The sequence below is a fragment of the Callithrix jacchus genome, chromosome 12, assembly GCF_049354715.1.
Source record: "Callithrix jacchus isolate 240 chromosome 12, calJac240_pri, whole genome shotgun sequence".
NCBI lineage: Eukaryota > Metazoa > Chordata > Mammalia > Primates > Cebidae > Callithrix > Callithrix jacchus.
The window spans coordinates 86,050,259-86,067,461 of record NC_133513.1 but is presented as its reverse complement, the minus strand read 5'-3'; the positions used below and the strand labels follow the sequence as shown (position 1 = coordinate 86,067,461).

Here is a 17,203-nt window from a genome sequence, read left to right as displayed (position 1 = left end):
TAGATAGGGAAGCAGGTAATAGATAAACCCAAAATAAAAGAATTTCACAGAAACGAAGGAGCTTGGTTCTGATAGCTTGCGGGGTAGACAGGTAACAAGTACTAGCTTTGCAGGAGCACAGGCCAGTTGGAGTTTTTCCAAGGACTCCCCTCCCACCTGGCTGTCTGTGGAGCTGTTTATATAAAACATCTCAAAAGTCTTACAACTCTGAGTGCTATTGTCATTTCTATTTTAATTTTTTTTGAGATGGAGTCTTGCTCTGTTGACCAGGCTGGAGTGCAGTGGCGCGATCTCAGCTCACTGGAGCCTCCGCCTCCTTGGATCAAGTGATTCTCCTGCCCCAGCCTCCCGAGTAGCTGGGATTACAGGCATGGGCCACCGTACTCAGCTAATTTTTATATTTTTAGTAGAGACTGGGTTTTACCATGTTGGCCAGGCTGGTCTCGAATTCCTAACCTCAAGTGATCTTCCCGCCTCAGCCTCCCAAAGTGCTGGATTACAGGTGTGAGCCACTGCGCCCAGCCGATCATTCCTATTTTACAACAGAGGAAACTGAGGCACAGAGAGACTGTTAAGAGTGAGGATTTGAACTCTGACCCCAGAGTCTGTGTGGCACGCTGCGGTCTGATTTCCATCTGCATGTCAAACTTATTAGCTGCTCAGGGCAGGGATTACCAACCCGACCATGCAGGTGGAGGAAATGGCGCCCAGAGCTCTGTCAATAGAGGTGGGGCAAGTGATGAGCCGAGATTGAGCTGGAAATTCTGCTGACCCCAAGCCCTGTGCTTTTCCAACTGCCTTGGTGGTTCACACTTGCGGCAAAGCCATCACCTGTAGCAAAATGTTCTCCGTCTGAAACGTTTGTGAAAATGACGTTTTGTTCTCAGAACCTTGCTGAGTGACAGAATACTGTGTTCTTGTTTGCTGTGTGGTGTATATTTTTATTTCTGGCTTTATTATCTTGTCCATACATTTCTTTTCTTCTCGAGTTTGTTGGTTTGTAGCCTTACCTAGTCTTTCTTTCTCCTGTGTGACACACGCATGCCTGTGCGCACGTGCACACACACATACAGTGTCTGCACACCCAAGGCTGCGCACCCAGGCCAGCGAATGGAAGTGATCCTCTGGCACCACAATATGATCGTTTTCCTTTTCTTCCACTGATCCAGCCCCGAGGTCTAGACAGGAAAAGGCACGCAGGGCAGGAAGGAGGGCTTCTGTGAGGGAGACAGGGAAGCAGGGAAAGCCAGCTTTGAAGGGAGAAAGGCAACCCTGTCTGAATTGCTCATCTCAGAGGAGCCAGGCACAAGCTTAATTAGGTGGCAGGAAAAGTCTTGCTTGGAGGCACCCTGGAAGGAAGCTGTGCTGTCAGGCTCTGCTTGGCCAATCGCTGTCTGGCAGGTGGGCAGACTTCCCCTCATCCAGCAGGGTGGAGCCAAGGAGACACTGGTTCTGCAGTCCCTCAGATGGCTCCAGTCCATGGCCTCAGTCTTAAGGGGTAGCTTTCTTCTCAGCAGAGACTCTTAGGGACTCTGGGACAGGAATTCAGGAAGGAGCAACCTTTCCTATGTGCGTGGCCATTACTCGGAGTCCTATCCATCATGGCAGATTGCATTCAAAAGAATATCGGTGTTTTCCACAGGATATTAATTGATAGTCCAAGAAAAAAAAAAAACATTACTTAGTTAAACCAAGACACTTAAGTTTAAAAAGATTATAGGGCTGGGTTCAGTGGTGCACACCTGTAATCCCAGCACTTTGGGAGGCCAAGGGGGGCAGATCACAAGATCAGGAGATCCAGACCACCCTGGCCAACACAATGAAACCCTGTCTCTACTAAAAACACAAAAAAGAGCTGGGTGTGGTGGTGCATGCCTGTAATCCCAGCTACTCGGGAGGCTGAAGCAGGAGAATCACTTGAACCAGGAGGCGGAGGTTGCAGGGAGCCGAGATTGCGCCACTGCATTCCAGTCTGGTGACAGAGCGAGACTCCGTCTCAAAAAATACATATATATTATAATTACAGGACTTCTCAGAACATTTAGTTTGTCCAGAAGAACTGCAAAAGAAGTGGTTCTCAACCTTATTTAACCAAAGAATTCTTTCTCCCAGAGACCACATGTTATTCGTTTCTTGGAATCTGGGATTGGAAACGGGATGTTTTGGGGCATGTGTGGGTAAGATGCTTCATGTGTTATCATGACTGAAGCATCTTTTCTCATATCCATTTTCTGCTCAAATGAATCAACATTCCTGGCTCTTTGGGCAGGAACCAGTCCATGCACCAGAGTGCATGGAGAAGGGGAGGAGGCTTCTCATAGCTTCTCCTTCAACACAATGTATTGAGCACCTTCTCTGGAACCGCTCCCTCTGCGGACAGTGCAGATACAGAGCCCAAAGCCCACCCTCTAGTAAACCCTGCTCACCCACCACAGAAAGCACTGTCTGATTCTTTAGCTTCATCTCAGAAGTGTTTGCATTTTAACGTGGGTTCTTCAGAAAAAGCCTTAAAAAAATTGGAGCCAAGGGCAGACCCAGAGGGTCTGGGAGGAGGGAGGAGGGGAGATCACACCACCCTGGCCAACACAATGAAACCCTGTCTCTACTAAAAACACAAAAAAGAGCTGGGTGTGGTGGTGCATGCCTGTAATCCCAGCTACCTGGGAGGCTGAAGCAGGAGAATCACTTGAATCACGGGCACATCACACCTGTGGTGAATTGCACTCACTCCCCTCCCCTGTGCTTCTGTGCGGCAAGTCAAAGATGTTCCATGGGGCAGTGGTGTTTGTTGAGGCAGAGGAGGGAACCTAGAAGGGGCACAAGTAGGCAGCTGTAAGTCAGAGTACTTGTGCCTTATTCATCTCCGAGCTGACTGGAGGTGCTCAGGTGAACAGCTAATGGGCATGTGACGATAAAGTTATTATCATAATACATCATCATTATTATACTGGTGTTGGAGCAATGCACTCATGCCAAATGCTCTCTAAATATTTCTTCACTTGGCCGGACGATGTGGCTCACACCTGTAATCCCAGCACTTTTGGAGGCCGAGGCAGGCAGATCACCTGAGGTCAGGAGTTCAATACCAGCCTGGCCAACATGGCGACACCCTATCTCTACTAAAAATACAAAATTAGCCAGATGTGCTGGTGCATGCCTGTAATCCCAGCTACTCTGGAGGCTGAGGCAGGAGAATCACTTGAACCTGGAAGGCAGAGGTTGCAGTGAGTCGAGATGGTGCCATTTCCCTCCAGCCTAGGCAACAATAGTGAAACTGAGTCTCAAAAAAAATTTTCTTCACTTGATCCTTCTAGCGACACTGGATTGGGAGGTGTTATTATCCCCACTTTACAGATGAGAAAACTTAGCACATAGAAGTAACTGGTCTAGAGTCCCACAGCTGGTAAGCAGCAGAGGTAGGATTTGAACTTAGGCATTTAAAGCCCACAGTTTTCCCTGAGCAAGCATATGTTCTCTTCTTGTTCTTGTTTCTAGTATGTACTGTTGATCAAGCATCCCCACTCACCACCACTCATCCTGGCTATCCTACTCGGACGTCCTCCAGCAGCCATAACACGCACGGCCTGGGGATTCTGTGCACAGAACCTGGGTTTTTGTGAGGGACCCAGATGGATTGTGGAGATTCTGACATTGTATTTGTTTATTTAGGATGTACGAACTGAGCTGCTACTTACCTCAAGAAAAAGACCTGAAAATTTCTGTCTATGATTATGACACCTTTACCCGGGATGAAAAAGTAGGAGAAACAATTATTGATCTGGAAAACCGATTCCTTTCCCGCTTTGGGTCCCACTGCGGCATACCAGAGCAGTACTGCACGTAAGTTGCTTTGACCACACAAGAGGCACTTTGCTTCCTCTGACACTGGCACCTGGGGAGGCCCGGGCCCTCTACCTGAGTGCCCTCCTTCACTGAGACGCCCCTCCTGTCACTCAGTGAGGTACGAATTTCAAGCACAGGGTTATTTTAGGCAATCTCAGGGCCACTGTGTGGCGCCCATTAACATTACAATGTGTGTAAAACATGACAGCTGGAGCAGTGCCGTACGCTGGGAAATGGCACAGGTAGCAGCCAGGAACACCAGTTCCCTTGCTCTCCTTCATTGAGTCCCTCCTGCATGTCTAGGACTGAGGGCTGGCCACGTTTGATGGCAGGGATTCCCTGCCCTTGGGAAATAGGGATTCTCTGTGCCCTCTACTTAATCAATTTCAGGAAGTCTCTCTTCCCCTGCCTGCTATGCAGTGTCTTTCCTCAGTATCTGATGAGACATAGCTTGCAATTTCTAGTTTATGAGTTTGCCTGTTGTGACTACAGTGATCTGAGTCAGACTTCTCACTTTTACAGAGGAGGAATCTGAGGGCTAAATAGGTAAATAAATATTAAATAAATAAATAGATTTGTTTCGCTGAGGCCAAAATAGCATGTGGATTCTTAGTACTCTGAAATAGATTTCTATGCCAAAGTCAGAGTGTAGCACGGATTCCCTACTGCCTGTATGGGATCACCTGAGAGTATATGAGCATGCGTGTGTGACTCCGAGAAGAACCTACAGGCTCTGCCCTAACTCCAAGCCATGTGATGCTGTTTGCAGTTCTGGAGTCAATACCTGGCGAGATCAACTGAGACCGACACAGCTGCTTCAAAATGTCGCCAGATTCAAAGGCTTCCTATCACCCATCCTTTCCGAAGATGGGAGTAGAATCAGATATGGAGGACGAGACTACAGTTTGGATGAATTTGGTGAGCACCTAGCTGTGGATTGTAAACTTGTACAAAGTATAGTATCCCAAATATGTTGCTGGGTTTGGGGGTGTGAACAGACAGAGCCAGTGCCCTAATTATACCACATGAGACTGCACACATGACACTATCTAACAACAGCCACAGTAGAGTTCTGCTGTCTTGTCAAGTGTCAGAGTGGACACATTTTCTTGACTGTCCTATGTTTTACTTGCCCTGTTTAGATCATAGCCATTTGAGCTGGACACAAAGTACTAGTAATGAACTAATTTCCATATAATGCATAATCAGCTCAAAAATGCCCAGATGGTAGTGCAGGAGTTTCCCTTCCAGGTTTATTCCATCATTTGGTCCAGCCCTTCTTGGAGAAGCTTCAGGGATGTTGTGGTTGGCTTGAAGAGCCTGCTAAGTTCCCATGTGGCTTGTGTCCAAGCTTGGGTCTTGCTCTTTCCCAAGCAGCAATTTATAATATGACCAGTCCTGACGCATCAACAGCTAGCCACACTATGACAAAGACTGCAGTTAGCATCATAGAGCATTCGAGCTGTGCTTCTGCATTTTGCATGTGACTTAGACACAAAAGGCCACATAGCTTTTGCCTGGTTCTTTTGAGACCCTCACTCTGGAGGACACTATCCACATATAAGGAGTCTGGCAGAATCTGCACCCAGAGCAGGCAGTGGCGGGTGCATGGGGTCTCCAGGGGGAGCTGAACAAAGGTGCACAGGAAGAAAAGCGCTTTCTGCCCCTCAACTTGATTTGTGACATTGTAAAAAATTATTTTGAGGCCGGGCACAGTGGCTCACACCTGTAATACCAGCAGCTTGGGAGGCTGAGGCGGGCAGATCATTTGAGCTCAGGAGTTCAAGACCAGACTGGCCAATATAGTGAAAGCCTATCTACTGAAAGTATGAAAAAATGAGCCGGGCGTGGTGGCACATGGCTGTAATCCCAGCTACTTGGGAGGCTGAGGCACAAGAATGGCTTGAATCTGGGAAGCAGAGGTTGCAGTCAGCCAAGATCATGCCACTTCACTCCTGGGTAACAGAGTGAGATCCTGTCTCAAAAAACAAACAAACAAAACTGTGTCTTGTCTTTCCATTTTAAAGAGGACTTGGTATCAGGGATGATTACATGTTTAAGAAATATTGATGCTGCTCCTAACATGTGAACTTGCAAACAGGATTGGAAATAAATTGGGAAGGATCATAGTCCAATGGTTAAGGATACCCCCAAACAAACTCCCCCCAAAAAAGCTGTATCAGTCGCGAGGGTTATTCCAGTTACTATTGATACATAACAAATCACCCCAAAACTTAGTAACTGAGAACAGCCATTTTGCTTTGCTCACAATTTTGGGGGGTCAGGAATTCAGAGTGGACTCAGATGAGCAGTTCTGGCAGAGACTGGCCATGAGCTTGTGCCTCAAGAGTAAATACAGAATGCTCCCACTTACCCGATCTGGAGTTCTGGTCTCTTTGCTGTTGGCAGTCTGCAAGTTAGGTTTGGGCCTGGGTGACTCATCACCTGTGATTGCAGAAAGATGTCGGCTGAGGCTGCAGTCTTCTGAAGGCCCTGCTGCAGGGAGTGGTCGGGGTCCCACACATGCAGCTGGCTCTTGTCTGGGGCTGATGACCAGAGCACCCACACAGGCCTTTCCAGCATGGCAGACTCTGGAGACTCAGTCTCCTTACATGTGGTTGGTGTCCCCCAGAGTGAAGGTCCCGAGAGAACCAGGCAGGAGCTGTGTGGCCTTTCATGTCTAAGCCTCGGAGTCATTCAGCATCTTTTCTCCATACTTTGGTATCTGACTATGTCTCCAGATTCAAAGGGAAATGATACAGACCCACCTCTTCATGGGATAAGCATCAAGAGAATCTGGGGCGTATGTTTTTAGAATACCAGTGATGGCCGGGTGTGGTGGCTTACGCCTGTATTCCCAACACTTTGGGAGGCCAAGATGAGCAGATCATTTGAACCCAGGAGTTCAAGACCAGCCTGGCCAACACAGCAAAATCCCCTTTCTACTAAAAATACAAAACTTATCTGCATGTGGTGGTGCACACCTGTAATCCCAGCTACTCAGGAGGCTGAGGCACAAGAATCACTTGAACCCAGGAGGTAGATGTTGCAGTGAGCCAAGATCATACCACTGCACTCCAGCCTGGGTTACAGAGAGAGACGTCTCAAAACAAAAAACAAACCCACAGTGATGCTAGCTGTTGTAAAAATTGAACCTCCAAATTTCAGTGTTCTAACACAAAAGAAGTTCATTTCTCATTGATTCTAAGTGGGTCTTCCTCCAGGTGGATGGCTGTCTTCCAAGCAGTGCTCCATGGACTCATGGCCCTGCCATCTTCTAGTTCTGCAGTTCTTCAGCACGGGAGTCTAAGGCTGCTGTTTCTTTTTGCAGCCAGAAGAGAAAGGCACAAAAGGCACACAGAGACTCCTACTACCCAGGAGGGATTTTTTTTTTTTTTTTTTTTGAGACGGAGTCTCACTCTGTCACCCAGGCTGGAATGCAGTGGTGCAATCTCGGCTCCCTGCAACCTCTGCTTCCTGAGTTCAAGTGATTCTCCTGCCTCAGCCTCCCACATAGCTGGGTCTACAGGCGTACACCACCACACCCGGCTAATATTTGTATTTGTAGTAGAGAAGGGTTTCACCATATTGGCCAGGCTGGTCTTGAACTCCTGATTTTATGATCCTCCTGCCTTGGCCTCCCAAAGTGCTGGGATTACAGGTGTGAGCCACCATGCCCGGCCCCCAGGAGGGATTTATGGGCCAGGTCTAGAGGTGATACACATGTCACTACCACACATGTTACCCTCTGGCTGAACTGGGTCACATGGCCCCCTCTACAAGGGAGGCTGAGAAACAGGCAGACCATCAGCTTGTGCCACAGAAGTAAATACAGAATGCTCCCACTTACTCATTCTGGTGTCCTGGGCCCATTACTATTGATGGTCCACAAATTAGGTCTGAGCCTGGGTAGGGCAGGGCTCCTGGTCAGAAGTTCTTTCTGTCAACTATTCCTTCACAAGTCCAAGTTGCACGTTGGCGCTGCCTGTCCCTTTTGGCAAGATCTGGGATGAAGTGCTGGAAGCAGCCCCAGGCAGTCTGGCTGAACTATTCCCAAATCCTCATTCCTGCTTCAATGCCACTTTCCATTGCAGAAGCCAACAAAATCCTGCACCAGCACCTCGGGGCCCCTGAAGAGCGCCTTGCTCTTCACATCCTCAGGACTCAGGGGCTGGTCCCTGAGCACGTGGAAACAAGGACTTTGCACAGCACCTTCCAGCCCAACATCTCCCAGGTAAAGGGGCTCCCTGCCCTTGAAGACCCATTATCCCTGCCCCAAATACAATAGCAATAGCTGACATGTTTGTCCTTTTATCTTGTATGAGTAATTTTAGATGCACAGTAGAAATGAGACTCAAATTAGCTTCATACCAAAGGGGAATTTATTATAAGAATTTCCAGGTAACTTTCTAAATCCAGGCAGGAGATTAGCTATGACTCAGAACAGACCTGAACCAGGGTCTCTCTGTGTCTCATCTCTGTTTTTCTGAGTCTATTTAATCTGCCCTCTTGCTGTGATCCCCTTCCTATGAGTTCAAATATTAGAGAGTCCTTGAGTGTTTGTTGTAATGCAGCCCCATCTACTTCCAAATGCATAGGGATTTGTTGCCCAAATTGAACCACGAGGTCCACCATGGGACCACTCAGCTGCAGCGAGATGGGCAGGGTCTGGGAAAGTGAGTGAGCTCAGCCCAGCTTAGGAGGTGCCATCCGAGCCTAAAGTGTCAGGGAAGCAGGGACCATGTGGATAGCAATGGGGGACGTTCCACTCCCAGAAGATGAGGAGCAGTTTCCACAGAAGCAAAGCAAGACATGACCATTGACAAAATCATCTATGTGGACACTTGAGATAATGAAGACGTCCAGGCGATGCCTGCAGAGATTTGGATCCAGTAGGTCTAGGGAAGGTCCAGGAATTGGAATTTTAACAAGCACCTGAAGAGGTTCTGATCACACTTTAAGAAACAGTAATCTAATGGATACAAATATTGTTGACCCTAACAGTGAAACTGTGGACATACTGATTGCTAAAGGGGTGGCCTGGGCTTTCTAGATCGTTTTGTCACATCCTTCTTGCTTTTGTTTTGTTCTACATTTCCATTTCTTCCTTTTCTTATTCTTCTTTTCACCAAAGAACCTATTCCTCCTTCCTTCTCTCCTCTCACCCCTTGGCTGTCTAAGGAGTTTCAAGAAATGACAGAGTGAGGAAGATTCCTGGGAATCCACAAACCCCATCACTTCTGCCTACCGCATCAGCCAGACTGTGGCTGGGCTTGGGGAGACACTGGACGCCTAATGTTCTGTAGAGTGCTTGATGAATTGTAGAGCCTGAGCCCTAGAGATTAGATGGAGGAGAGTCGTAAAATATATCCCTTTTCAAGAGCTCCACTTAATGCATGTTTATCACAATGCATAGAAAGCCAATGTAGTGGTTTCCTTGGCAACTGTCTTGAAGATCAGTTTGTTTTTGTCTGAAGACAGAGTCTACAGAACATTCTAAAATAATTTGAAGAATATAAATTGGATTGTATGGTTGGTATAGTTTTTTCATGGCATTCCTGACCTGTCTGGAAGAACATTCGAGTCAGATGGATGGGCCCCGTCTGGGGCAGTCGAAGAGCTGAGCAGGACCTCACCAAGATGGCAGCACAAATGTCAGTCTAGGCTTTCAAGATGGCAGCACAAACGTCAGTCTAGGCTTTCACCTCTCCTTCCTGCTAGCCACTTACCTGGTGGTGGGCACTAATGAACCAATGGCAAGAAAGCCTTACCTTTTGGGAGCTGTAATGTTCATGTCATTGAATTCCTCTTTTGAAAATGCTATGTTGTAAGTTTTTCTTTTACAAAATTAAGTACCATTTCACTAATTGCATTCATTACTTTGATTTTGTACTTTGAGGTAAGTAGAGAAACCCTTGGGTATGGCAAAACCAGGATTGGTGTCAGGTAAGCAATGTGATGATGGATAGAATAACAGCGTAACTGCTAAAGGTGAAGGACCCAATTTTAAGTCGTTGTAAGAGGGTGTGTACGTTGTGTGTGCCTGCATGTGGAGGGTGTGTGTGTGTTGGGGTTGGGTTAGTGATGGGAAGTCCCCAGTTTTATCAACCAGGTGAGACCCAGACTATGATACAGGTGGGCATGTGCAGCCATCAGAGACCCCTGGGTAAGAATGGAAAGTGGGTGGCCTAAATGATATTATACATACAAGATTAATCTTGGTCTGCTCTACTCCACTTCTTGCCTGCCATATGGACTAATAAATTAGAAGGACCAAAGAAACAGTTTTCTCTTAAGAAATATGAAAGAAAATTGTGGCTTCTGCTACCCATCATATAACTTCAGTCCTCTTTTCATTTTCAAATGGTATAGGGGAAACTTCAGATGTGGGTGGATGTTTTCCCCAAGAGTTTGGGGCCACCAGGCCCTCCTTTCAACATCACACCCCGGAAAGCCAAGAAGTAAGTCATCTTGAGACCCTGCTACATACACTGGGCTGGGGACTTAGTCCAGGACCACAAAAAAAAGTTACCTTCCACCTGCTTCTTGCAGATACTACCTGCGTGTGATCATCTGGAACACCAAGGATGTCATCTTGGATGAGAAAAGTATCACAGGAGAGGAAATGAGCGACATCTACGTCAAAGGGTAAGGTTAGCACACGAGAGACTTTGCCAAGCTCAGGCAAAACTCAGACTCTCTGCTTCATGAGCTTTCATTACTGACTATGCTCAACATAGGATTCTTGGTTTTTTGAAGCTATTTTATCTCATTAATGTGATCTGCTTAGGTAGCTCCTGGAAAGCAAAGGGAAGAGAATAGAGAACAGCGAGACCTGTATGGACCTTGTTTATGAGCAGAGCTATGCAAGGATTATAAGAACTGATAAATACTTCTTTGTTTCTTTTTTAACAAAGTAGATTTTCTTCAGTTTCTTAAGCAGACTTTTTATTTCTGGGACTTCCTAGCCATGTATTTTCTTTTCATTCCTCTTTGATACCCTGAATAACTAGCCTTCGAAACACAAGTAAAGCTTCCAAAATTTCTTTTTCTACATATTTTATTACCAGCAGCTCACATCTGTGGAAAAGAGGAAATGTTTGCCGATTTCAAAAGAAGCCATTTATTCTACCAACCTGCACTGAGTGCCAGCATCCAATATGTCAAGTGTCATTGTAGTTCATTATTCTCTTGCCTAATTCAATTTCAGTCGTCTGTGTGGATGGCTGTGCCTCAATCATAGATGTTGAGTGCAGTACAGCATAGCAACTGAATTCTGGTACTTTCCCTGCTGGCTGGGCAAGGTAGTTGGCTCACTGTTCCTCATCTGTAAAATGGAGATAATGACTACTCCTCCTTCCCAGGGATATTCAGGTGATCCGGTTATTTGAAACATTTAGGACAGTGCCTGGCAGATAGAACAGACTCTGTGTTAGCTGGTATTGCTGCTATTCCACATACACTGACTTTGGTTCCTCGGTACATAAAAGATAAGACTTGTAATATTTAATATATTCATAAAGTAAGAACAAAGTTTCAGTTATAATCCCATGTGGCCTTCAATCAAAACTTTGTTAAAGATATAATTAGTATCATTTAGGTTCACTGTAAACAGAATGTTTCATCAGGTTCATTATTCTTTCTCATTTCTGGATCTCATTACCATTCCCCGGGGAAAAGTAATCTCAGCTAATTATAGATATGCAAATTTATTTGACTATCATAAGCATTATTATTTTTTTCAAATCAGGGAAACAAACTCAAGTAATTCTGAACTGGGAGAAGAAGACTCCTCTAATCAGAGAATAAAGCTCAACTTAAAGTACCTTGTCAAATTTGGAATAAAAATCTAAACACTATATGTGAAAAGATGGGTCAGGCGTAAACACCTGCCTAGCACTAGACACAGCTGGGGATTGTATTACATACCAAGCCATACCTACACGTACACAAATACATGCACCTAGAGGATTCGTTTGATGTGTCTTCAAATTAAAGTATGAAAAGATTGATGTTTAAAATTAAATGTGAAAATTCACCAAAAAAGAGAGGAAGAGCTGCACAGGGAAGTCTAGGGAAGGATGATGGTGACCCTTAGGGGTGGGTCAAGAGGTAAGGCCACCAAGGTCGTGGCCAAGAGAATGTGAACTCTCCTCATGGAGTTACTTTAAAAGTTAATAGTCAAAACTGGGCATGGTGGTTCACACCTGCAGTCTCAGCTACTCAGGAGTCTGAGGCCGGAGGATCACTTGAGCCCCATAGTTTGAGTCCAGCCTGGGACCCTTGGCTCTTAAAAAAAAAAAAAAGGAAGATGGCTGATCGCTAACATCCCGGGATTGCAGCTCTCAGTGAAGGCGCGGAGAACTAGAGGACGCCACACTTTCAGACAAATTCTGGTCACTCACGGAGCAGAAGATCCCCAGTGGAGGAAACACACAGGTCGCCAGTGCGACTCTCGTGGCCGGCGCAGCGGTTCTGCTGGCACCTCAGCGCGACAGCTCTTGGGGCAGAGTAAACAGGTTGGGAGGACCCGCACAGAGTAAAGTGGCTGTGAGGACACCTCGGCGCAGCGGCTGTGACGACATCTCAGCACAGCAGCGCTCAAGGCGCAGAGTAAATGGGACCGGTTCCCCTTCTGACCCCGGGAAGGCAGAGTCGCCTACTATGGACACAAGAAGGAAGCCAGACAGGAGAATCCTGGGAAGAAAAACACCATCAGTCTTAACGCCACTGCTCTGGCCTTGGGAACTAACAACCTGGACACCCACTCAAGAGACCTAATCTGAAATTTGGCAAATTCAAAGACAACAGGAGGATAAATTTACAATGACGGGAAGAAACCAGCGTAAAAAAGCTGAGAATACTCAAAATCAGAACGCCTCTCCCTCTAAAGATGATCACAGTTCCACATCAACAATGGAACAAGGCTTGATGGAGAACGAGCGCATCCTGATGACAGAATCACTCTTCAAGGAATGGATAATAAGAAACTTCTGTGAGTTAAAAGAACATGTTGTAGCCCAACGTAAAGAAACTAAGAACTTTGAAAAAAGGTTTGATGAAATCCTATTGAGAATAGACAACTTAGAGAGGAGTATGAATGAATTAATGGAACTGAAGAATACAATACAGGAACTCCGAGAAGTTTGCACAGGTTTAAACACTCGAATTGTTCAAGCAGAAGAAGGGATATCAGAGGTCAAAGTCCAACTTAATGAAATAAAACAAGAAGACAAGATTAGAGAAAAAAGGATAAAAAGGAATGAGCAAAGTCTCCAAGAAATGTGGGACTATGTGAAAAGACCAAATTTACGTTTGATAGGTGTACCTGAATGCAACGGAGAGAATGAATCCAAGCTGGAAAATACCCTTCAGGATATTATTCAGGAAAATTTTCCTAAACTAGCAAAGCAGGTCAATATTCAACCCCAGGAAATACATAGAACACCACAAAGATATTCCTCAAGAAGAGCAATCCCAAGGCATATAATCGTTAGATTCACCAGGGTTGAAACGAAGGAGAAAATACTAAGGGCAGCCAGAGAGAAAGGTCAGGTTACCCACAAAGGCAAGCCTATCAGACTTACAGCAGATCTCTCAGCAGAAACTCTACAAGACAGAAGAGAGTGGGGGCCAATATTCAACATCCTCAAAGAACAGAACCTTCAGCCCAGAATTTCATATCCAGCCAAACTAAGCTTTACAACTGAAGGAAAAATAAAATCTTTTATGAACAAGCAAGAACTCAGAGATTTTATTACCACCAGGCCTGCTTTACAAGAGCTTCTGAAAGAAGCATTACACACAGAAAGAAACAACCAGTATTAGCCTTTCTAAAAATATACCAAAAAGTAAAGAGCACCAACATAAAGAAGAATTTACACCAACGAATGGATAAAACAGCCAGTTAACATCAAATGGCAGTAACCCTAAATTTAAATCGACTAAATCCCCCAATCAAAAGACACCGCCAAAACCCAACGGCATGTTACATCCAGACCTGTTTCACATGCAAGGATACACAAAGACTCAAAACAAAGGGATGGAGAAAGATTTACCAACCAAATGGAGAGCAAAAATAAATAATAAATAAACAGCAGGAGTTGCAATTCTCGTATCGGATAAAATCGATTTTAAAGCAACAAAGATATAGTGGTAAAAGGATCAATGCAACAACAAGAGCTAACGATCCTAACACCCAGATACGAGACTTAGATTCAATGAGACAGAAAATTAATAAGGACATCAAGGACTCGAACTCAGATCCGGAACAAGTAAACTTAATATTTATAGAGCTCTCCACTTCAAAGACACAAAATATACATTCTTGTCAATACCACATCATACCTACTCATAAGTTTAAATGAAACATTGATTGGCCATTATTAATACCCAATTTTTTTCAGAATAAAGCAATATTTTCGTTTACTCTCCCTCTTTCTCTTCCTCTTTCTTCCTCTCCTTTACTCATTTTTTTTCTTTCCTTCTCTCAAAAAAAAGAAATCAACTTGTAAACCTCTAGATCCAGATCAGCAATATCTCTCTTATTGCTTATTTCCTTCCTTCCCTTCCCTCCCTTCCTCCCTTCCTTCCTTCCTTCATCCCTTCCGTCCTCCTTCCCTCCCTTCCTGCCTTCCTCAAAAAAAAAAGAAAAAAGTTGATAATCAAAAGGAATCTCTCAACTCATTTATCTAGTCAGTTAATGACTAGCAAATTGGAAAACTACCGTAGCTGATTGATGTCAATACCACTACTAATAATAGGACTTAATATTTTCGAGTGACTTTGTAGTCTCCATGGTTCTTTGAGGCAGAGTAACAGATGTGGACTGACCTGGGAATCATACTTAGTTCTGTCAGTTCTGTCAGTTCTGGGCTATGTGACCTTGTATAAGTTATTATATCCTCTTTGAACCTCAGTATCCTCTTCCATATAATGGAGATAGATAGTTACACAGTTGTTGGGAAGAATAAAATAATTCATGTGGCCAGGCATGGTGGCTCAGGCCTGTAATCCCAGCACTCAGGCCCACTGAGGTGGGCAGATCGTAAGGTCAGGAGATTGAGACCATCCTGGCTAACATGGTAAAGCCCCGTCTCTACTAAAAATAGAAAAAATGAGCTGGGTATGGTGTGGGTGCCTGTAGTCCCAGCTACTTGAGAGGCTGAGGCAGAAGTGCTTGCACCCTCAAGGTAGAGGTTGCAGAGAGCTGAGATCATGCCACTACACTCCTGCCTGGGCGACAGAGCAAGACTGTGTCTCAAAAAATAACAGTAATAATAATGCACATTAAGTACTGTTCATAGAAGAGGATAACCGTGAGTTAACAGTGTCCCCATTGCCACTCCGTCCCTGCTGAGCCGTAGTCTTATGCTGACCATGTGAAGGGAGCACATATCATTAATCTCATTTTACAGATGGGAGATGAGGCTCAGAGAGTTTCTCAGCTAAGCCTGCCTCCTACCCAGAGTCTATCTGTGGGGTCCAGCCATCAATGTTTTTAAAAGGTCCCCAGTTGATTCTAATGCGATTCTAATGTGTAGTTTCGAGAACCACGTGCTCCATTGCTTTGCCGGTGTAAAATTAAATGTTACCCCCTGGTTTCAAACTGGAAGTCTTCCCAGTAGCAACAACTTCTTTCTGGGCACACTTATTCATTCATTCCTTCAGTTGGTATTTATCTAATGTCTACCCTGTGCCAAGCACAAGCAGAAGAAAACTTTTCAAATGTTAAAAGTTAAGATGTTACCGAAATGAATGCTCATAGATATGCATATGGAAATAAGCACTGACATCTTCCTTGCCAGTATCATTAATGTTATCATAGTGAATTTAAGAATAATTTTTTTAAAGGATGCTGTAAGATTACCTGATTTGTGCTTCTTTTGTTTGCTTAAATATGGGAAAGGAAATGCTAAAATTTTGAGCTTACTCATATTCATTTAACCTATCAGCAGTGCGGACAGACACTGATGAGTTATAGTTGTGAAACTAAAATCATAGCCAGCAGGCTTCAATGCACCCAAAATAGAAGTTACATTGTTGATATTTTCCAGAAAATTTCACCTTAACCCTGTTAACTGAAGTCTAAAGGGTTTCCTGTTTTGGTTTTAGAGGAATGATATTTTCTTTGGCCACAACCTGTGTTGGATGCAATAGAGCACCTCCCCTCCATAAATCACCCCCAGCTCCGTAGATAACTGGAATCTGCCCAAGAAAATTGCATTAATTCTCCCGCTCTTTGCTCCCCTAATTACTGCACAATTTTGTGGCTAGATTACTTGTCAATCACGTGAAGCTAAGTCTGTTTGCCTCTGCCTTTCAGCTGGATTCCTGGCAATGAAGAAAACAAACAGAAAACAGATGTCCATTACAGGTCCTTGGATGGCGAAGGGAATTTTAACTGGAGATTTGTTTTCCCGTTTGACTACCTTCCAGCTGAACAACTCTGCATCGTTGCAAAAAAAGTGAGTTCTGAAATAATGTCAGTGGGAAGTGGGTATCATGGATCTTCCTGAACTCAGAAACTGGAGCTCTACCTACCTCCCTCTAGTATGAGGATCTGAGGGTCTTAAGATGCTCAGGACCTCCGAGGTCCCTGAGTCTGGCTCCTTCTCAGTAGAGGTGGGGAATCTGCCACCTTGATACAAGGTCACACCCCTAGGACAGGTATTTATTTCATTAGGAAGCATAAGGAGCACAACTTTCTTTCCCCTCACATATTGGTGGCAGAGTGAAGGATAAAGGGTAGAAGTTATGATTTTGTATTTATATAAACAACAGCCTAAGTGTGTTCTTTATGTGATGGGAAGACTGATGTCTTCCCATGAGAGGCAGAGTCAAGCAGAGGCTCATTATTAAAGTGGATGAAATGTCCCTTTTTCCTTCCTTATTAAGCCTCCACATCTTGGCCGGGCTCAGTGGCTCACACCTGTAATCCTAGCACTTTGAGAGACTGAGGCGGGCAGATCACCTGAGGTCAGGAGTTTGAGACCAGCCTGGCCAACATGGTGAAAATCCATCTCCAATAAAAATAACAAAAATTAGCTGGGTGTGGTGGCGGGTGCCTGTAATTCCAGCTACTCGGGAGGCTGAGGCAGGAGAATTGCTTGAGCCCGGGAGGCAGAGGTTACAGTGAGCCAAGACCACTGCTGCACTCCAGCCTGGGCAACAGAGGGAGACCCTGTCTCAAAAAAAATCAAAAAACAAAAAAAAAAAACCTCCATGTCTGCTTTACCTCCTTCAGAAGCACCTCCATGAGGGCTCACGGCCCTCCTGATCTTAACTAGTTAGACTTTCAGTTACGAACTCAACTCAAACTGGCCAATACCAGGAAAGGGATATATTGTTCATATTACCA

The 17,203-nt window shown here is 45.0% G+C and overlaps 1 protein-coding gene and 1 long non-coding RNA gene across 6 annotated transcripts in view; one reads left to right on the top strand and one right to left on the bottom strand.

Moving 5' to 3' along the window:
• The window catches only part of LOC144578710 (uncharacterized), a 249,932-nt gene that overhangs the window by 16,172 nt on the left and 216,557 nt on the right, over positions 1–17,203 (bottom strand). The window lies entirely within an intron of this gene.
• Positions 1–17,203, top strand: part of MYOF (myoferlin) — a 188,578-nt gene that overhangs the window by 158,264 nt on the left and 13,111 nt on the right. For all 5 annotated transcript variants that reach the window (XM_002756412.7, XM_009009984.5, XM_078346062.1 and 2 more), the window contains 6 exons: positions 3,670–3,840; positions 4,613–4,761; positions 7,938–8,077; positions 10,216–10,304; positions 10,396–10,491; positions 16,169–16,310. In XM_002756412.7, the coding sequence (XP_002756458.3) occupies positions 3,670–3,840; positions 4,613–4,761; positions 7,938–8,077; positions 10,216–10,304; positions 10,396–10,491; positions 16,169–16,310 (787 nt within the window). The remainder of the gene's footprint in view (positions 1–3,669; positions 3,841–4,612; positions 4,762–7,937; positions 8,078–10,215; positions 10,305–10,395; positions 10,492–16,168; positions 16,311–17,203) is intronic.